Genomic DNA, 22,839 nt, shown 5'->3' with positions numbered 1-22,839 from the left:
GTTCAGAGGCCCCTAGAAGCATCCAATTGTAGCTAACAATTGATTTCGTGGGCAATCTATTGGAATAAGAAATTGGAAAAGCAAAGCATAGAAGGACAGCTCAAACTCATGAAGTGCTCCTCCTGCTCTATGTGGGAAATCAGGCAGTTACAGCACCCAGGACCACAACATGCAGTGGAAGTGTCCAGCTGCAGCTCCTGGAAATCTGGATTTTGGAGCTAGAGCTTTGCCCAGAGATAATATGCAGCATCACGAGGCTGACAGAATGTCAAAGAAAGACAGAGAGGTACTGAGTCTGCAGGCTAAGACACCACAGGCAGGAAGGGAGTGGACAACCACTATGCAGATTAAAGATGACTTATCAAGACTGTGCACTGCTAAAGAGATACACTACTTTGGATACTGTTGGAGAGAAAGCCTCTCTGAGAAATGTAACAATAGCCAAATTGTTGTACCGCAGTTAGCTTTGCTGCATGGTTGAGGAAGAATAAGTGTGGGAAAGCTGGAGTAATAGCGGATTCAATTCTAAGGATAACAAATAGACGTTCCTGTGGCCTTCGAGATTCCAAGATGGTATGTTGCTTCTCAGGTGTGAAGGTGAAGGACAATGGAACAGCAACGGCAGGGCTGTCTGGGAGTAATTCAGGAGACATAGCAGAGATTCATCCCGAGAAAAAGGAGAGAGGATGAGGCAACCATGGCTGACTAGGGAAGTCAGGGATGGCCTAAAAGCAAATGAGAAGGCATATAATGTGGCGAAGGGCAGTGAGAAACCAGAAGATTGGGAAGCTTACAAAGGCTACAGGGCAACAGAGAAAAAAAGTGAGGGAAAAAAAATTAAATGCCACTAAGCTAGCCAGTAACAAAGGAAGACAGTAAAAGTTCATTTAGCTATATAAAAGGGCAAAAGAGAGGCAAAAGTGGATACTGAGCTGCTGGAATACGACGCAGGAGAGAGTGTGGGGAATAAAGAAATGGTTGGAGGAACTGAAATTTTTTTTTGCATCAGTCTTCACAGTGGAAGACACTAGTAATGTCCGAAAAATTTCAAGACAGTGAGGGGGCACAGCAGAAGTGGTAGCCATTACTAAGAAGGTGCTTAAAAAAAACAGAATGACTTGAAGATTGATAAATCACCTGGTCCAGGTGGACTACACCCCAGACTTCTAAAGCAAGTAGCTGTATGGATAGTGAAGCCATTAGTGGTGATCTTTCCGGAACTGCTAGAATTAGGAAGGGTCCCAGAGGACTGGAAAAATCGCTAATGTGACACCCCTGTTTAAATGGAAGGCAAGACAAGAGAGGGAAAATTACAGATCAATTAGCCTAATCTCAGTTGCAGGCAAGATCCTGGAATCCATTGTGAAGGATGAGATTTCTGAATACTTGGAAGTGTACAGCAAAACAGGAGACATCATGCCCGACAAATCTGCTAGAACTCTGAGAAAGTAACAAGCAGGTTAGACCAAGAAGAGCTAATGGATGCTATCTACTTGGACCTCATGCCCGCCTTTGACAAGGTGCCACACAGGAGGTTATGAGTTAAGATAAGTGTCACAGGCGTGGTGCTAGCATGGATAGAAGTTTGGCTGTCTGGCAGAAAGCAGAGTGGGGATAAAAGGGTAGGAAGGATATAGGTATGGACTATTTTCTAAATGTTAAGTAAATTCAGAAGTCTGAGTTCTAGTCCAGAATTCTCTCAAGTCTTGAAGGTTAAGTCAGTAGTTAAGGTGGCAAATGCAATTTATTTTGAAAGGACAGGAATATAGAAGTAGAAATGTATTTTTGAGGCTCTTGAGACCACATCTAGAGGAGAAAGTGAGGACTGCAGATGCTGGAGATCAGAGCTGAAAATGTGTTGCTGGAAAAGCGCAGGTCAGGCAGCATCCAAGGAGCAGGAGAATCGATGTTTCGGGCAGGAGCCCTTCTTCAGGAATGAGGAAAGTGTGTCCAACAAGCTAAGATAAAAGGTAGAGAGGAGGGACTTGGGGGAGGGGCGTTGGAAATGCGATAGGTGGAAGGAGGTCAAGGTGAGGGTGAGCTATCCTGCTGCTTATCTTGCCATTTACCTCCATACTCCCTGTCGCTTTCACTTTCCCTTCCCCCCAACTCAGAAGTTTAAAGTCCTATTGACCACCCTATTTATCCTCTTCGCTAGAACATTGGTACCTGATCGGTTCAGGTGGAGGCCGTCCCAACGGTACAGATCCCCCCTGTTCCACAACTGATGCCAATGCCCCATGAAGTGGAATCCCTCTTTCCCACACCAATCCCTTAGCCACGTGTTTACTTGCCTAATTTTCTTGTCCCTATGCCAATTGGCACGTGGCTCGGGCAGTAATCCGGAGATTATGACCCTTGAGGACCTGTGCTTCAATTTCCTGCCTAGTGCTTCGTAATGCCCAAACAGGTCCTCCACCCTAGTCTTGCCTATGTTGTTGGTACCAACATGGACCACAACAAATGGATCCTCCCCCTCCCGCTCCAATATCCTTTCAAGCCGGTCGGAGATGTCTCGCACCCTGGCACCGGGCAGGCAACACACCATGTGAGACCAGTGGGGTTCTTTCCTGGTGGGGAGGAGCGGGAAGTGGAGGACATGCGGTGGAGGGCATCGTCGATCACGTCTGGGGGGAAATTGCGGTCTTTGAAGGAGGAGGCCATCTGGGTTGTACGGTATTGGAACTGGTCCTCCTGGGAGCAGATGTGGTGGAGACGAAGGAATTGGGAATATGGGATGGTGTTTTTATAGGGGGCAGGGTCGGAGGAGGTGTAGTCTGGAGTATTGTTTGCAGTTTTGGGGCCCATATCTCAGGAAGGATGTACTGGCCCTGGAGCATGTTCAGAGGTGGTTCACTAGACTGGTCCCAGGAACAAAAAAGTTTAACATAAGAACATTTGAGAACTCTGATTCTATACTTACAGTTTAGAAGGATAAGGAGGGGATCTAACTGAAACATACAGAATACCGAATGGCCTGTATACTGGACGTTGGGAAGAGATTTCCATTGGTAGCAGAAACTAGGACCCGAGGGCATAGCCTTAGAGTAAAGGGAAGACCTTTTAAAATGGAGATGAGGAGAACCTTCAGCCAGAGAGTGGGGATTCCATAAAATTAATTGCCACAGAAGGCTGTGGAGGTCAGGTGATTGAGTATATTTAAGAGAGATAGATAGGTTCTTGAGTATCAAGGAGATCAAGTGTTATGTGGAGAAACTGGGAGAATGGGTTTGAGAAACTTATCAGCCATGATTGAATGGCAGAGCAGACTCAATGGGCTGAGTGGTCTAATTCTGCTACGTCTTATGCAGAAGATTATTTCTGAATAAAGGGCCTAAATCCAAATAAAGGAAACTACGATGTTATGAGATACAAGTTGGCTTGAGACATGGTAAACATTTAAAAAGCACATGGATTATTCATTCCTTTCTAACACAAAAATAAAACAGAAAACATAGCCATACCATTGCTAACAAGGGAAAAAAGTTACAGTATCAGAACCAAAGGGGCATACAAATAGGTCAAAGAGATGGCAGATCAATTACATATACACTTTGGTCGTCTCTTCATAAATATAATCCCAAAATGTTGAGGAAAACAGGGTTGAGAGAATGAGAGAGACACTGTCAGATATCAGTATTAATAGGGAAAATGGTATTGGAGAATTTGATGGGACCAAGGGTGATAAATTCCCTAGACCCTGATAATCTATACCCCAGAGTACTTAAGTGATCCTAAAAATAGTGGATGCCTTGGTATCATCTTTCAAGATCCTACAGACTGTGGAACAGTGCTTATGGATTTGGGCATAATTAACAATAACACCACTATTTAAAAAAGGCGGCATAGGGAAAAAAAAAGGGAATCAGACCAGTTAGCCTGACACTGTTAACGGAGCAATACTAGAGTCTGTTATAAAAGAGTCAAGATCAGAGTGGTGCTGGAAAAGCACAGCATGTCAGGCAGCATCCGAGGAGCAGGAAAATCATCGTTTTGGGCAAGAGCCCTTCATCAGGAATCCATTATAAAGGATTCAATAGCAAAACACCTGGAGTAGTGACAGGATCAGATAGAACATGGATTTACAAGAGGGGAATCATGCTTGATAAATCTACTGGAATTCTGAAAATGTAACTGGGAGAGTTGATAAGGGGAAGCCAGTCATTGATTTTCAGAAAGCTTCAGGTAAGGTTGCACATAAGATATTAGTAAGGACAATTAAAGTACACGGGATTGGGGGTGATGTACTGACATGGATGAAAACTGATCGGCAGACAGGAAACAAGTAGGAAAACACAAGAGTCTATTTCCAGGAGTTGAAGTACGATAGGGATCAGTGCTTGGGCCTCAGTCATTCACAATATGAGAAAGAAGCTAAATGTACATCCCCACGTTTGCAAGTGACTTGCTGACTTGCAGGGAGAACTGTGAAGATGTAGCAGATATGTTACATAGTAATTTGGACGAGTTGAATGTTGGGCAAACGCACTGCAGATATCATATAATGTGAAAAAATGTGAGCTTCTCCACTTTGGTCACAAATGCAGGAAGACAGATAATCTAAATAGTGATAGATTAAGGGCATGGTGTGATCTCGGTGCCTTTGTACACCACAGAAATTAACCATGTAGTAGTACAGCAGGCAATGAAGGTGGCAAATGGTATGTTGGCCTTCATAGTCAAAGTACTGAAGTACAGGAACATGAATACTTTGCTGTAATTATACCTGTAAAAACACCACCCCTTGTTCCCACAATACCAATTCCACCTCAAAGTCCCAGATGGCCTCCTTCTTCCAACTTCACAACTTCCCTTCCCATGTGATTGATGATGCCCTCCAGTGCCCACTTCACGCACTGCTGCCCTTGAACCCCACCCCTCCCAACACAAGGACAGAACCCCTCTGGTCCTCACCTTCCACCCCACAAACATCACATCATCCTCCGCCACCTCCAAACGGATCCCACCAAAGGTATATTCCCCTCCCCACCCCTATCAGCTTTCCGGAGAGACCATTCCCTCCGAGATTACTTCAATAGGTCCATGCCCCCCACCAGCCTACACCCCACTCCTGGCTCCTTTCCCTGCCACTGCAGGAAGTACAGAAACTGTGCCCACACCACTCCCATCACCTCCATCCAACGTCCCAAGGGATCCTTCCACATCTGTCATAAATTTACCTGTACCTCTACTGCATCTATTGTACCCGGTATGGTCTCCTCTACATCAAGGACACTGGACGCCTTCTTGCAGATTGTTTCAGAGAACATCTCGGGACACCTGCACCCACCAACCCCAGCACCCCATGGCTGAAGACTTCTACTCTCCCTCCTTCAAGGAGGGAGATGCAGATCCTGGGCCTCCTCCACTGCCAAGCCATTACCACCGACACCTGGAGGAAGAACATCTCACATTCCACCTTGGGACCCGACAACCACACGGGATAAATGTGGATTTCAACAGTTTCCTCAATTCCCCTCCCCTGACATTATCCCAGTCCCAAACCTCCAACTCAGCATAGCCCTCATGTCCTGTCTTTCACTCCCCCCTCTGACCTATCACCTTCTCCCTCACCTTCATCCACCTATCACTTTCTCAGCTACCTTCTCCCCAACCCCACCTCCCTCCCATTTATCTCTCAGCCCCCAGCCAACAGGCTTATTTTCTGATGAAGGGCTCATGCCTGAAATGTCGATTCTCCTGCTCCTCAAATACTGCCTGACCTGCTGTACCTTCCCAGCAACACACTCTTGACTGTAATTATACAAGGCCTTGATGAGACCACATCTGGAATATTGTGTGAAATTCTCATTTCCTTATCTGAGGATGCTCTGCCAATGAAGGGAGTGAAAAGGAAGTTTCCCAGACTAACTCCCGAGATGACAAATATGAAAAAAGACTGAATTGGTTAAGACTATATTCACTGGAATTCAGAAATATGAAGGGCAGGGTAAGGGAGAAGAAATATCATTGAAACCAATACAAATCTAACAGGAACGGACAGGGTAAACACAGGAGGAATGTTCAAAAGGGAGTCCAGAAGCAGGGGTCATCCAGTGAACTCGTGGAATTCTCTGCGACTAAAACATTGTTTTCAAGGAGGTAGATATAGTTCTTTTTGGCAAAGGTACCAAAAAGGAGAAAAAGGAACAGGGTATGGAGTTGGATAATTTGCTTGCTTTAATTTTCATTAAATTGAATGGCAATGTAGCCTAAAAGGGCTGTATGACCCACTCATTTTTTTACATCTCTACGTAAATCATTGAATAACTCTTAACTTTCTTCCACCACACTTCCAAACAGTGCATTCCAGGCCAAACCACTCTGTGGAAAAGTCTTATCGCACAATGTGCTTGCTGTGCAAATCTCTTCGCAATTTGTGCCCTCTAATTCAGAATCTCAAAATACGAAAACGTGAATCAAATCTCCTCTTTGAGGTAACAGTCCCAGCTTCTCCCATTTATCTTCATAACTGAAGTTTCTCATCCGTAGAAGCATTCCTACAAACCTCTTTTGCACTCTACCCAATGTGTCCCATTCTTCTTAAAACGTGAAACTCAGTACTGTACACAATAAGCCAGCTGAGGGTGAACAGGTTAAATGTTCAAAAATAAAAAATTGTCCAAAAGTGAAACAAAGACATAATATTGAAAGGCTATTTAAACAAAACTTTCGAAATCAGTATTTATTGCAAAAGAGAACACATTTTAACTGTGATCCCCTACTTACTTTTTAATCAGTATCAGTTCATCGTCGCATATCCTTTCTTGAACCACTTCCTCAGCCTGGCCCAACATGGAGGCTTCAAAAGTCTCTTCCCCCTCCAAGTTTGCCAAAGTTGAACACACAGTTGCTATGAAGAAAACAAAGGGGAAAATCTGTCAAATAAGTACTCCTGAATTCTTTTTTGCCTTTTACTAATTTCTCAATATAAAAGTACCATCAAAACAAACAAAACACTCCTTGAATCAAATTGAAAGCTATAGAACGCACGTGAACACTGCTAGAATAAATTTTCAAAAGCTCTCAAATGAAAACAGATGCTGGAAATCTGCAATTAAAATGGCAAGTGCTGGAGAAACTCAACAGCTCTGATAGCATTTGTGGAGAAATAAAACAGAATTAACATTAGGCAATTTGATAAGGCAAGAGTCCATGATATTGAAGATAGTATGTTAGCATGGATAGAGGATTAGTTAAGCAATAGAAGACAGAAACACTATCTCTTCAGCTATCTGCTTTAGAACTCTGGGTTGTAGTCCACCTGGTCCAGGTGATTTATCAACCTTCAAGTCATTCCGTTTTTAAGCGTCTTCTTAGTAATGACTACCATACTCAACTTGGCCCTCTTGCTCTCAAAATATTTGGGGCATTACTAGTGCTTTCCACTGTGAAGATGGTCTCTCCTGTGTCATATTCCAGCAATCCAATGTCCACTTTTGCCTCTCTTTTGCTCTTTATATATCTGAAGAAACCCTTGCTATCTTCCTTTATGTTACTGGCTAGCTTACCGTCATTTAATATTTTGTCTTTTTTTGTTGCCCTCTGGTCTTTATAAGCTTCCCAATCTTCCGGTTTCCCACTGCCCTTTGCCACATTACATGCTCAGATGTGGCAACTTCCATGGCAAGAAATCAGAGTTAACATTTCAGGTCAGAACTCAATAGATGATGGAGTTGGGAGAAGGGGGCATTTTCAGAATGGCAGACTCTAGTACTGATATACCACAGGGATCAGTGTTGGGGTGACATTTACAATACAATAATGACTGGGATGAGCAAAGTGAGTTCACTGTAGCCCAAGTTTGCAGATAGTATAAAAAGGTGGTCAGGCAGGTAGTGAGGATGACAAAGTATAGAGGGATAAAGACATGTTAAGCAAGGGAATGCTGACAATCTTGAAATTGTGAACCCGAGTCAGTGACATATTAACTCGTGGAGACAGAATATCCGCCCTGTTAAAACTGTTCATAACTTTGCAAATTTCAATAAGGTCACCTCTTAGTCTTTTCTGCTCCAAGGAGAATAAGGCTAATTTCTCTAATCTTTCCTTATATCTAAAATCCCTCATTCCTGGTATCATTCTAGTCAATCTCCTTTGCATTGTGTTATGGAGTAAGCCAAACACCCTCAAAATATTAAGATAGTCTTGAACCAAACCTTTTCTTATTTTCAAACAGGTAAATAAGGTAATGCAATTCCATATGCAATTCGATTAAACAAACTACTGAATTTAAAGCAAAACACTTTAAAGCATCCACTGTAGTTAAAACAAAAAGGAGGAAGGAATTTGAAAAACTTAATAGAAAATTTAACAGAATAATAGATACAGTTTGTACAGTATGTTTAACTGTTCCAATATAGTTACATCCCATAGAAAACACCTTTGGCAAAGTGCAATTTTAGAAAATAATCAGACTCATATGCACTGTCACAGCAGGCAGAGAAACCCCAGGTTTTGGTTGTACCCAAGAGGGGGGTTTAAAAAAAAAATTCCACTTCAAAACCGGACAGCGACTGCTAAAAACTAAGCAAAAACTCTGATCTGTGGGAACTCTACTACACCCATTCAGGCCGCTTCTACTGGTCCACATAAAAATCTCAAGCAGTTTACTTTCTTACAGACTGCTCAGTACCATTCGTTCAATCTCTTAAAAAAAAGGACAAAATAACCTCAAAGTCACATCATCACCACAACTTTCGCCAGGCCTTAAAATCCTTCCTTAAATAAGATGTCGAGAACCAAATAATATTCTAAATGCGGCACAATCAATCATTTGTCCAGGTATAGCTTTTATACTCTATCTATAACAAACAAGGATCAGATAAGCCTTAACTGTTTCAACCTGTCTGGCCACCTCCAGAGAATAGTGCATATAAACCCAAAAGTCCTTTTCCTCTGTACTCCCCTCAAAACTGTACCATTGAGCCTGCATGGTCTTTTTGTTTCTTCCATCAAAATACATTACCTCACATTTCTCAGCATTGAAATTCACCTGGCAGGTATCTGCCCATTTGGCCTACTTGCCCATGTTCCTCTGAAGTTGCTCAGTGTCATCCATATAGTTCACTAAATGTGTATTTAGCTTATTCCATTTTATGGCCTCCATTAGTTTTTCCACTATTGACGTCAAGCTGGGCTTGGGCTTTGCTTTGCCTCTTCCTGAGGTCACATTTACAGTCCTCCAGTCCCCAGGACTAAGCCTATATTCAGAGGGACTTGGAAAATTTCCATCGACAGCTCTTGAATTTGCTCCCTTACCACTTTCAGCAATCTAGGATTTATCTGGTGAATTTTCTATCTGGGGTGGGGGGACTGCCAGGCCTTTGAGAAACTCTTCATCTACCACTGTACTACTCAGTTGTTCAACATCCACATGTTTACTGCTTCAACCACCATTTTCTAATGTAGTAAAGACAGTGAACAGCTTACCCACCTTGTTCCTTATGGGCCCCATTCTATTCTTAACTAATCTTTTTACTAATAATATGAATAACATTTCACTACTTGTTTTAGAGCAGCCTGCCAGCCTTTCCTCATGCTCCCTTTTAGCCTTCCTTATTCCAGTCTTAGCACCTCTCCAACATTCAAGAGATGATGTGGAGGTGCCAGTGTTGGACTGGGGTGGACAAAGGTAAAACTCAACACCAAGTTATGGTCCAACAATTTTATCTGCAAGTACAAGCTTTCAGAGTGGTGCTCCTCCATCAGCTACCTGACGAAGGAACAGTGCACAGAAAGCTTGTACTTCAGCATTTAAAAGACTTCCAAATTTCTATTGTTATTACTATTCTGATATCTATCACGTCTCCTTTTCTTCCTTATTTTCTCTCAATATATTTAGTCACCCAGGGTTCTCTATTTATTTTTCATGAATATGTACTTAGCTTGCACCCAATTTATATTCTTGAAATTCTCAGTTTCCATCCGTTGTTTTATCCATCGAAAGGTGCTTCCAATCAACCTGTTCCAGTTCAACTTTTAGACCTGAAAAAATCTGCTTTTTCAGGCCAGAATCTTAATCACAGACTGATTTTTAATCCTTTTCCAACTTAATATTGAACACTGTATTAGGATCCTTATTTCCCCAACGGCTCCTCCACTCAGACTTTGTCTACTTGATCTGCCTCATTTCCTACGACCAGATCCAGCACAGCTCCCTCACTAGTACGTACTGGAAATTTACTTTTCCAGAAAGTTCTCCTGCACATATTTGAAGAACTTCACCCCTATCCTGCCCCACCGTACCTTTTTCCTAGTTTAATCTAGGATAATTGAAATTACCAACCATCATACCATATTTGCTCTTCTACTTTCTCCCCACTATTTTAGGTACAGAAACAAAATTCAACAAGAACACAACTCCCTTCTTGTTAGTCACTTCCAGATATGGATTCTAATTCAGGAACTTCATCTTATTCACTGTCAATCAAGACTGCTCATTCCCTCCCTTTTTACTCACCTGTTTCTATTAAAAACACTTCCTGAAGATGGGCTAATGCCCGAAACATCGATTCTCCTGTTCCTTTGATGCTTCCTGGCCTGCTGCGATTTTCCAGCAACATATTTTTAAGCTCTGATCTCCAGCATCTGCAGTCCTCACTTTCTCCTAGTTGATTTTAACCTACTGCGAATCCTCTTGCAAGGATGCCTTCCTTGAAGAAGCTCTCCTCCTCCCTCTACAAGGATCTCAGCGAGTCCCTCTCTCACTGCACTCCCCAGGTCATCTCCTCTGCCATTCCTGAAGAAGGGCTTATGGACGAAACATCGATTCTCCTGTTCCTTTGATGCTGCCTGACCTGCTGCGCTTTTCCAGCAACACATTTTTAAGCTCTGTTTCTATTAAAAGCCATATAACCCAGGATATTAAGTATCTAGTCCAGTTCTGGTTTGAGTCACATTTCGATCAATGTTTACAATGCCCCTCCAGCAATTAGTGCTTCCAATTGTCCAATTTTGTTCACTATACTATGTGCAATTTAACCCTGCACTTATCTCTTTCCTTGCTCACCTGAAAGGCAACTATTTTGTAGTTCACCATCAACACCCCTCAAGCCTTGCCTCACTTAGTCCCCACAGTCCCATCTTCTCTCTTTCCTTTCACTGGTACTTCCAAAAACTAGTCCCATGAGTCAATCCAGCACAATGCTGGATTGACTACACAACACTCTCTTAGCCAATAGATTTCCGCTCAGGTGAAGACCATCTCTGAACAGCTTTCTCCATTCCTAAAAGTAATCAGAATGTCCTAAAAATCCAGATCCCTTCCTTCTACACCATTCCCCAATCTACTGATTTATCTTGCGTAAATGGTAAAGTTCAGCAGGTAATAGGGAAGACAAAAGGAACGTTGGCCTTTCAAAGGGAATGAAACACAAGTTTTGCGAAAATGATGCCAGGCATTAGTCAGGCCACAGCTGGGACACTGTTTTGAGCCTCTTATCTAATGTAACAAAAAACTGGCATGGGACAGTCCAGAGACGGTTCTCTAGGTAGACATCAGGGACTATCCTGTGAGGACAGGTTGAGAAGGTAGGAATTAAGAACAACAGGTTATTTTATTTAAAGATAAAAGATTCTTTGAAGACCTTGAGAGTTACAAAACATGAGGGGCACAGGTAAGTGAAAGACAACGGTCCTGTCCTGAGGGTCGGGGCGGAGAGTTCAAAAATAGGAGGTATATCTGCAAGGAGAGAGGAGAACTTAAAAAGACCAACTTTTTGTTTTAAACAGTGGACGACGCAGGTACAGTTATACTTAAAAAACGTTTGCATAAATCCAATGAATAAGAAACATTTGGAGGCATATGGGCCAAAACATACAAAGGTAAGATTGGGAACATTGAGGCAATGGACTGGTTGGACCAAAGGATCTGTTTCCATGCTGTATGCAAAGTGCTCGTTTCCCAGTGGGGGAGACTCTAGGGCCATAGTGCATACTCTCACAAGGAGGGATCTCACCTTAAGATAGATGAGGAATTCCTTTTGATGGTAGTGAATTGATGCAAATGAAAGTTATGTCTGAGTCATTAAGTATATTCAGGGATGAGATTAAAAGATTTTTCATCAATAAATGAATCAAGGGTTTTAGGGACAAGGAAGGAAAGTGGAGTTCAAAATTCTTAGGTCAGTTATCTCAATGAACCATGGAGGAGACCAATTAGGACTTTTGTTCCTAGCTCAAAATGATTCTCTGCTTTCATTTCAAAAGCTCTAACACGTTTAAATCAAATTTCCTGATCTGCTGGTGTCAAGTGGAAAACATTTGCTGTACATTGGGATGCTTTAGAAGTCCTGGCTCCCATGTAAATACAGTTATTGTCCAAGGAATTTAAACCTCCGGTGAGCACACTTGCAATACACAGGTCCTTCCAAATAATTCTCAGTGTCAATGACTTGTCCATAGACCGGATGAATTGGCTCAAGGATAGACTGCTTCGCAGTCAGCAGCAATCATTGAAGAGCAATTCATGACTAGCAGACCTTCTCACCTCCCCCCAAGATTTTGTCACTGCATTTTTGATGATTTTTAAAAAGCATAGCAGTCTTTTAGTACAGGTTCAAGTGCCATCAGCTTCAGAGATGCGTAACAACACTTCTTGACAGGTTGATGTAAAAAATATTTGACAAAATTGAAATGATGCTCTTTTTGGTAGGAAGAGTGAAAAAATGCCCATCATTCAAACTTGAATGGTGCAAAATAAACAAGATGAAACAAAAAGAGAAAAAAAAAGTTGCCAAGTCAGACTTTCAACTTACCTCCACTTGCTTTTGCAATTCGCTTCAAGTCCTTTTTCAGACAACGGCGGACTGCCATGGCACCAGCATCCACAAAATACTTTAGACACATGTCATCAATGCCACCAGTGGTCAGGATGACATTTGCTCCTGTAGCCAAGATCTTATGAATTCGCTCTTTAGTAATATCAGATTCTCTGAAATCAATATCCAAAAAGCAAAACAATTACTAAAACAATATATAGAAATGCAGCAATTTCAATAAGCTACCCAAAAGGCTTCTGACGTATTAGCTGATGTCGTTTAGTTGGTAAAACTGACTTAGGAAGGAATCATAACCCTGACCACAAAAGGCTGAAGCTATTACATTTAACTACTGTTATGGAAAAAATGTGAAATGCATTTACACACTATACATATGGGTATTTACAGAAAAAATTAAGTTTATAAAATCTAACTGTTCAACTGCCTAAACTCTACACAAACTATTTAAAGGTTTTGTATGTATAAATGTACAGAAGGGAAAAGAGGAGTTTGAAAATAAGGGACTAAGGACTGCAAAGAAACAATATCAGGCAGCAAGCATGGGTGACAAATGAACAATCATGGGTGAGGAGGAGGATTTGGGGAGAGCTCAGGTGCATTGAAAAGGTGCAAGTTAGAAAACGAGTCAAGAGATCATGCACATACCAATTATGAGCAGATGTAGGTCATTAACACCCTTTAAGCCTGCTGAACCATTTGGTGAGATCACAGCTAATCTGATTGCTCCACATTTCCACCTAGTCAGAAAATGCTGCTTATCAACCTGCCTACTTTCACTTTTGAGGATGACTGCTCCAAAGACATTTAAGATACCACTTCTCTATCTCAAACAGAAACCCTAGTTCCACATTCTACCAAAGAGAAAATACCTTGGAAAGTTCAATCAGGTTAATTATTAGCCTTGAAAACCTCCTCTGATCTGCTTTCAACTGATTTACATCCCTTCTTGATGAAAGAGACCTACATTGAACAATCCTCCAGATATGATCCCCTCTGATGCCCTATGTAACTCAAGCATAACTATTTCAGCAAAGGGTTCCCCTCGCAATGAACAAAAATATTTTATTAGCTCTACTAAATACTTGCTGTACCTGCATATTAACTTTTGCAATTCAGGCATTAGCACACCATCACTCCAACTCAGAGCTCTGCACTTTCTACTTAGAAGGCTTCTTTTTACCTCTTCCTGCCAAACAGACAATTCCATATTTTGCCACCGTATACTTATTTACAACATCTTTGCCCACTTTCTTAAACTATATCTATTTGTTGCTTCCCTAAATTATTTAACATTCTACATTCCAAGCTACGCCATCAGCCAATCTAGCAATCATACCATCAGCTCCTTCATCCAATATTCTACATAATTGTAAACTTTTAACTTGAGGTCCCAGCATTCTATTGTATTACATTCATTACATCTCTCAAACCAGAAAAACAGCCTGCTTATGATGTCTGATTGTCATCAGCTATGCAAACTTCCATTCATGTCCAATATGTTAACATCTGCAGCATAAGCTTTCATTTTCTATTATAGTCTTTTATGTGCATCTTAAAGGTTTTCTGGAACTGTAGCTATAGTGTAACTATCTGAACACGTTACTTGAAATTATGTTCGCTGTACAGTAAATGGAAGAACCCTCAGAGGCATCAAGATATAAATAGATCTAGGTGTACACGTCCACAGTTCAAAGCAGCAACACAAGTGGACAAGGCGGCATATGGTATATTTAGCTTCATTGGTCAGGGCACAGAGTATAAAAACCGGCAAGTCATGTTGCAGCTGTGGAGAAGTTTAATTAAGTCATATTTTGAATATTTGTACAGTTCTGGTTGGCACACTACCTGGAAGGATGTGGAGACTTTGGAGAAGGTACAGAAATGGTTTACCAGCATGTTGCCTGGTTTAGAGGCTATTATGACATGAGTAGAGATAGCGAGTTTTGAAGCTCAGGTTGAGATTCTGAATGTAGGTTTGTTCGCTGAGCTGGAAGGTGAGTTTTCTGACGTTAAGTCACCATACTTGGCTTCAGCGAGCCTCTGAATGAAGCACTGATATGTTTTAGTTTCCGAGGGCTGGTGATGCCATTTCCTGTGGTGATGTTATTTCCTGTTCTTTTTCTCAGGGGGTGGTTGGGATCCAAGTCAATGTGCTTGTTGATGGCATTCCAATTGGAACTCTATGCTTCTAGGAATTATTGTGCACGTCTGTTTGCCTTATCCTAGGGCGGACATGTTGTCCCAGTCGAAGTGGTGTGCTTCCTCCTTCATGTATAGGGATACTAGTGAAACTGGGTCATGTCATTTTGTGGAGAAAGTGAGGTCTGCAGACGCTGGGCATGTGCCCGAAACGTCGAATCTTCTAAGGGCATGTGCCCGAAACGTCGAATCTTCTGTTCCCTGGATGCTGCCTGACCTGCTGTGCTGTTCCAGCAATAAAGTTTCAGCTCATGTCATTTTGTGGCTAGTTGATGTTCATGTATCCTGGTCACTAGTTTTCTGCCAATACAGTGTTTGCTCATTAGCTGTGTTGGTGGGTCTGTGGGCTACCATGATGCCAAGAGGCCTGAGTAGTCTGGCAGTAATTTCCGAAAAGTCTTTGACGTAAGGGAGAGTGGCTAGGGTTTCTGAGTGTGTTTTGTCTGCTTGTTTGGATTTATTGCTCAGAAATCAGTTCATTGGGGACCAGTTCTTTTTGAATACACCATATAGGTGATTTTCCTCTACTCTGTGTAGTTGTTCTGTGCTGCAGTGTGTGGTGGCTCGTTGAAGTAATGTTCTAATGTAGCTTCATTTCTGGATGCTGGGATGATTGCTTCTGTAGTTCAATATTTGGTCTGTACGTGTTGTTTTTCTGTAGACACTGGTTCCACATTGGCTGTTTGCTCTACTGTGACATCTAGGAACGGCAGTTTGTTGTTGCAGCTAATGAACTTGAAAGACTCCATACAGACAACAACCAAAACTAATGTCATTTACAAAATACCTTGCAAGAACTGTAACAAACACTATATTGGACAAACAGGCAGAAAACTAGCCACCAGGTGTGGTGTAAAATTCCAAGCAGTGGAATGTGGTGAAACGGTTAAAAATTATGTCCCAATACATGTGTGAATCTAACCGGAATGGAGGTGTTGCTTAGTCCCGTGTGAATCTTCTTATCTGTATGTAACCAGAATGGAATGTGTTTTTTAGCCTTGCTCTGCTGTTCACATGAATGTTTATATCTGGAAAAGAGTATATCAGCTGGAAAAGTCTCCAGTTCGGTGAGTCTGCTCCGGGGTTACGTTTAACCGCCGAGCGTGGGTTGTTGGCAACCGCTCTACGAGAACTGACGGCTCCCAGTTTTGGTAACATGTAGAGTGAGTATAAGCCAGACCCGTTCTGGCGACGCTGCGGGGAATAAAATGCCCATATTCTAGCAGACTCGCCTCTTGGTCGTTTGTTCTGTGTCAGACTACTCTCCTACGAACCTGACCTTGAGAATTTTTTAAAACACCAGGATACATGTACATCAACTAACCACAAAAAGACATGACCCTCTCTCACCAGTATCCTTACATATAGATAAGGAAGGACACTACTTCGACTGGGACAACACATCCATCCCAGAACAAGCCAAACAGACACGCATGAGAATTCCTAGAAGCATAGCATTCCAATTGGATTGACTTGGATCCTATTTACCATCCCCTGAGAAAAAGAACAGGAAATGACATCATCTTAGGAAATGTCGTCACGACAGGAAATGGTACCACCAACCCCCAGAAACTCAAACATGTAAATATAAAGTGGGTTACACCACCAGTGTTCTGTTTGGTGACTCACTGAAGACGTTACCTCGTATGGTGACAAAATGTCTGAAAACAAACCTTCCAACTCAGCAAACAAACCTACATCCATGAGTAGAGATTGGACAAACTGTTTGTAAGGTGGTTGAAGGAGAATAGAAGCTTACAAAATTATGAATGGCATAAACAGAATGGATAGTCAGTCTTTTTCCTAGGGCATAAATGTCAAATACTCAAGGACATAGGTTTAAGGTAAAATGACTTAAGTTTAAAAGGAGATGAGGCAATTTTTTTGTTGTTTTTTTTTTAAAAGAGGGGCCTGGAATGTGTTACCGCAAGAAATTGAAACCAACGCATCAATTCTTTCAATAGTCAAATTATTAAGATTAGGATTAAGTGTCCCACAGATATCTGTTCTGGGTCCTCTTATTTGTCATTCTGATAAATGACTTGGCTGAGAATATAAGTGGCATGGTTTGTGGATGATACCAAAATTGGTGGCAAGTAGATAATGAAAGTTTTCTGAGATTACAAAAGGATCTTGTTCAAATGGGTCAATAGGCTGAAAAATGGAGGATGGAATTCAATCTGGATAAATGCAAGATATAACATTTTGGTAGTCAGTTCTTTGATAACATGATTGTTGTGTTCTTGTGCAACCTCACGTTATAGAAAAATCATACTTTAAAGTGACAATGCTGTAATTACGTTACAACCAAAACAGCATCCCCAATTTGTCAATCACATTACAGCAAATTTGCATCGATAAAATATGCGTTATAACAGAACAAACAATTGTAAGACTTATTTAATTAATGGCGGGCCTTGGGTAGTATTGCAGAGTAGAGGGACCCAGGGTGCAGGTACATAATTCTTTGAATTTTCCGTCACATACAGAGTGTGGGGTTAAAAAGGCATCTGGCATGCATGCCTTCATTGCTCAAATTTTTGAGTAAACGAATTGGGACGTTAATGTTGAGGTTGAACAGGACATTGGTAAAGCCACTTCTAGAATAGTGTCCAGTTCTGGTCGCCAGCTATAGGAAATTATCAATCTGGAAAGGGTTCAGAAGAAATTTACCAGGATGTTAGCCGGCACATAAGGTTTGAGTTATATAGAAAGGTTGGATAGGCTGGGACTTTTTTCACTGGAGCACACAAGGATGTAAAGTTTATAAAATAATGAGGGTATAGATGGAGTTGGTGGTAGCTGTCTTTTCCCCAAGTTGGGGAATTTCAAGACTGCGGGCACATTTTTTTTTTTAAAAAAAGTGCGAGGACAGATTTAAAAAAGATGGAGGTAAATTTTTTACACAGAGGGTGGTTCGAATGTGAATGAACTTCCTAAGGAAGTAGTTGGATATGAGTACAATTACAATGTTTAAAAGACATTTGGATACATATATGAATGAGAAAGGTGTGGAGGGATATGGGTCAGAAGCAGGCATACGGGACGAGTTTAGCTTGGGATTATGTTCGGCATGGACTGGTTGAACTGTGCTGTATGACTAAGTCCATCAGGACAAAGCGATTTATTAGTTCTCAACTCACTCTCAAGACGGTTGCCAGATTGGTCATCACCTAGTAACTGCTAATATCATCGATGAAAAAATGGCAGAGAAAGCAAAAGTGAAAAGGAGACTCAGATATTTATACATAAAAATAAGGACAAAAGGCTTAAGTCAGAATTGGAGCAGTCTAGATTCTGCAGACCTGATTGATTGCCGAAATCTCAAGATCGTGAAAGACTGGTGAAGGGATCCACTGAACAAATGATAAGTGGTGGCAAGTTTCAGATAATGTTGGACTGCAGTGACCAAAGCAAATAAATCAAGAATTGGAAATTTAAAAAAATGAAGTTTTCAAAGTATTTGATAGCAGTAACACAAATGCAGGAATCCCACTGTACGGGCTGAGAGGGGTGACTGGACAGATCACCTCATTCACGTTAACTGCAGTTCCCTTTTCTGCTGTCTCGAGTAGTGAAAACGATGTGGAGGTGTTGATGCTGGACCGGACAAAGTCAGAAGTTACATGACACCAGTTACGTCCAAAAGGATTATTTGAAATGACAAGCTTTCAGAGAGCTGCTTCTTTGTCAGGTGAAGTGACAAGACGCACACAGGCACACAACTTATAGGCAGAGAAATCTGAAGACTGTACAAATGGTAGGAGTGCAGTGGCAACAAGCTGAACAACAACTTTTTGCAGGTGATCAAGAGTCAGATGGGTGTGAGTAAAGTATCAGCAGCTGAATAGCAAATGAAGGATTGACCTATGATCTGATTAATTGAGGCAGAGATAATTACAAAAAATTAAAAGTAAAACCATACAAATCAATCAAGGTAGAGAGATCATAACAGGTCATCAAGGTTATGGTGTCAAAACTGGACAATAAAGGAAGACTTTACAAATATATAATAAAATGGTGGTGTTCTGAAGTTAAATGAGTGTGTTCACTTTAAAATAAATAGTTTTCTGAATTTTGATGTGAACTTAAAGTGCAGGCTCAGCGGTCCGAATGGAACTGCTAGAATGACTGTTCCAAAATATACCCAAGTTTTGGTTGCTGTTTTGACAACAAGCAAATTTCACCAATTACTTTAAATTATGCTCAGGAAAAGAAAACCCAATGGAGTTTGAATTTATTGTCTTGACAACATCAGACCAATGACATGGAATGATGTTGGGAGGTATAAAATCAGGGCACTTTAAAAATTGGTCAGAGCAATTGCCACTGAACAACAGACCAACTGCTGTAGAGCCATAAAGCTAGCTGCCCATCTAACAGCTTGCTCTCAAGGAAATTAGAAGACATTCATCAGCAAAGGTACCTTTTCCTGCAAAACATACTTGTAGTGGAAAAAAAAATGACCCAGGGAGATGAGCAGACGGAAGACATTGCAGAAGACCGAACTGTGTGGACTTGAGATTAAGTTAATGTTTGACAATTGTGTTATTGGAACAGTATTTTTAGAGTTGGGGCCAGATAATAAGTAGTTATGAAAAGGGGGCTTGGACTTGTGAATAGTTTTTGTTTAGTGTTCACTATTGAAACAATTATGAAAATAAACTGGTAATTTCCTTTAAATAGTGGAAATTAGGAATTCTGTCACTCACATTTTAACAGGAGTTTCACAGTGAATGGTAGGGTCTTAAGGAGTGTACCGGAACAGAGGGATCTTGGAGTTCAGGTTCACAGTTCTCTGAAAATGGAGTCACAGGTAGACAGGGCAGTAAAAGAGGCTCTTGGCACACTGGCCTTCATCAGTCAGGGCACTGAGTGTTGAAGTTGGGAAGTTATGTTGCATTTACACAGAAACATCGGTGAGGTCCCACTTGGAGCATAGTGTTCAGTTTTGGTCGCCTGCTATAGGAAGGATGTCATTGAACTGGGAAGAGTGCAGACAAAATTTACAAGGATATTGCCAGGACTCAATGGAGTGTTATAGGAAGAGGTTGGACAAGCTGGATTTACACATACGAGACTGAGGGGTGGGGTGGAGAGACAGAAGTGTATAGATCACGGGAAGCATGGATAGGGTGAATGCACTCAGTTTTTTTCCTAGGGCTGGGGAATTGAAGTTTCCCCAGTTTAAAGTTGAGGAAAGTATAAAAGGGAGCATGAGAAGCAGCTTGTTTTTAAACACAGAGGATGGTATGCACATGGAGTATGGAATGAGATGTCAGAAGTGGTTGAGGTGGTTACATTAACGACATTTAAAAGGCATTTAGACAAATAGATGGATAGGAAAAGGATTAGAAGGATATAGGCCAACTGCAAGGATGTGGGGTTAGTATGGATGGTTATTTTGGTCGGCATGGACCAGTCTCTGTACTGTAGGATTCTACAAGTCAATGAAGTGAGGCGAACTTTTTTTGGGTGTTTAGTTTTAATTAAGGGGTTTGACCTCTGTTTCGTAACAGTTTCGCAGCTTGTCGTCTGTCGACAAGTTTGGACAAATCCAGACTGGGATTTGGACAGTTTTAGATTGATCTGGATGAATGAAGTCCAAGATCTGGATGATTTGGACAGACTTGAACAGATTAGAGGTATGAAAGGTCCCAGCAGACTTAAAACACATTGCAATTAGTGTTCTATATCTTTAAATAAAATTTAGGTGAAAAAATCTGTTTAGTATCGGTTAATTGTGGTTGGTTAAATTTCAAATGAGGGAAAAGGCTCTTAACATAGCTGGACGGGTTCTGGGGTTTGAAGATGCTTGTTAAATTTGCCAAGAAAGTTTGGCTAGACAGAGGAAGGATATACTTCAATAATTAGCAAACACGTTAGAATTGGGTTCAACCAGTGACAAAAGGAAAGTTGAACTTGTAATAGCGATGGTCAAGCACTCAGGCATATCAAACAAATATGCGCAGTGGAGTTAGAAAAGTTGCAAATGATATAACCAAAGTTATAAGATAAAGAAAGGGAAAGAAGGTTCTTAACTGAGCAAAAACAGGCAGCAGAGAGAGTAGAAACAAAAGAAAAAAAGGAGAGAACATTCTTAGCTGAGCAAAAACAAAGAATTCGAACTCAAAGGTTGTAAATTAGTCAGCAAAGTAAACAGGAGTGAGGTGAAGGGAGAAGGTAAGAATTAACACGTTAAAACATTTTGATGAAAAAGATGTTGAAGCCTTTATTTCATGTGAAAAATTGGCTAGGCAGATGCAATGGCCAGAAAACTTGTGGGTAATGCTAGCTCAGACTAAGCTGGTAGGCAGGGAGAGTGAGGTCTTTGCAGCACCATCAGATGAGGGGTCAAGAAATTATGCAGATGTCAAAGGGACTATTTTGAGTACCTATGAATTTGTACCATAAGCATATAGACAGCAGTTCAGAAACAAAGGATGAACCAGGTCAGACTTATTTGGAGTTCAAAATAATTAAACATGGTAATTTTGATAGATGGGTGCAGACTTTAAAAATACACAAGACATATGCAGCTCTAAGAGACATTATTCTGCAGGACGAGTTTAAAAACTCACTTCCAGAGTTAAGAACAACTTGGGGATGAACAGAAAGTTCAAGCAGTGGGAAAAGCTGCAGAGATGGCAGATAATTATGCATTGGTGCATAAGGTGAAATTTAGCTTTCGACAGGAATTTCATCCTGTGAGGGACAGAAACGGGAAGAAGCCTGGGGGGGGGGGGGGGGGGCAGGAGGTGAAAGGTCACAGGTGTTTCCATTGTGATAAGGTGAGACATGTAAAATCACAATGCTGGTCGTTGAAGGAAGTCACTGTGGGAGAATATGTGGCGAATGAGGCTAAGCCAATAGGATCAATGAAATAGGAAAGGAAACCCAAAAGGAAAGTCGAGGAGCTGCAGGAGATACACAACCTAGGCAGGGGATGGGTACTGAGTTAGTGCCCAATCTCTATAAAGACTTCACCTCTGTGGATTAATTTTACTCAGGAAGAATAGGAGAGAAAGAGAAAGAAGTGATAATTTTGAGAGCTATGGGATCTGGTCAGTCCCTAATACTAAAATGCACTCTTTCTGACATGTTACCACAGAGTGATACTTGTGGAACAGATGGACAGAAATTTAGCTTTCACCTGTGTAAGATCATGTTGCAGAGCCAAATCAAGACTGGGAAACTAACAGTGGGAGTGATTGAATAGTTCCAGGAATATAGCTTGCTCTTGGAAATGACTGAGCAGGAACCAAGGTGGGAGTGATGCCTCTTATGCTGGAAAAGCCAAAGAAAAACCAGGGAACTGAGGAGTTAAAAGAAAAAACCCTGGATTTTTTCCAGACTCTAATAACAAGATCCCCTTGTCATTAGTTTTTCCTTCTTGCTATAACTTGAGAAAGACAAAGGAGTGGAGGTTCAGTTATCTGACACCTGGTTTGATTAAATAGTACAGGAAAAACCTGAACAGGTAGAGTCAGGCAGAGGTGTTGAGTCCTGAAAAGCTAATGGACTTACAACAGAAAGGTGAGACAATAAAAGATATACATTATGATCCATACTCAAAAGGAATCAATGTATTCTGAAGGCTTATCTTAAGGATAGAATCCCAAAATGAAAATTGAGACCACAGCAAGTTAGTGCAGAGGATGAATGGGTATAAATGCACCAGATTGTACTGTCAGTAGCATAGACAGGAAGCATTATGGGTAGCACATGAATTACCAGCAAGTCTGGTAATTCGATGTGTGTGGAAGTCTCAGGCTAAGGTACAAATAAACTTCTATTGGATTGGACTGCATAAGGATGTGGTTAAATTTTGCTGTACACATCATACATGCCAAATGGT

General features: G+C 41.3%; 1 protein-coding gene across 1 annotated transcript in view; it reads right to left on the bottom strand.

The window, feature by feature from the left end:
* The window catches only part of tcp1 (t-complex 1), a 60,622-nt gene that overhangs the window by 5,631 nt on the left and 32,152 nt on the right, over positions 1-22,839 (bottom strand). The window contains exons 8-9 of the mRNA XM_043696178.1: positions 12,759-12,934; positions 6,730-6,853 (exon numbers count right to left, since the gene is read on the bottom strand). Coding sequence (XP_043552113.1) covers positions 6,730-6,853; positions 12,759-12,934 — 300 coding nt within the window. The remainder of the gene's footprint in view (positions 1-6,729; positions 6,854-12,758; positions 12,935-22,839) is intronic.

This window comes from Chiloscyllium plagiosum, chromosome 9, assembly GCF_004010195.1.
Source record: "Chiloscyllium plagiosum isolate BGI_BamShark_2017 chromosome 9, ASM401019v2, whole genome shotgun sequence".
Classification (NCBI taxonomy): Eukaryota; Metazoa; Chordata; class Chondrichthyes; order Orectolobiformes; family Hemiscylliidae; genus Chiloscyllium; species Chiloscyllium plagiosum.
This window is presented reverse-complemented; position numbering and strand designations above follow the sequence as displayed.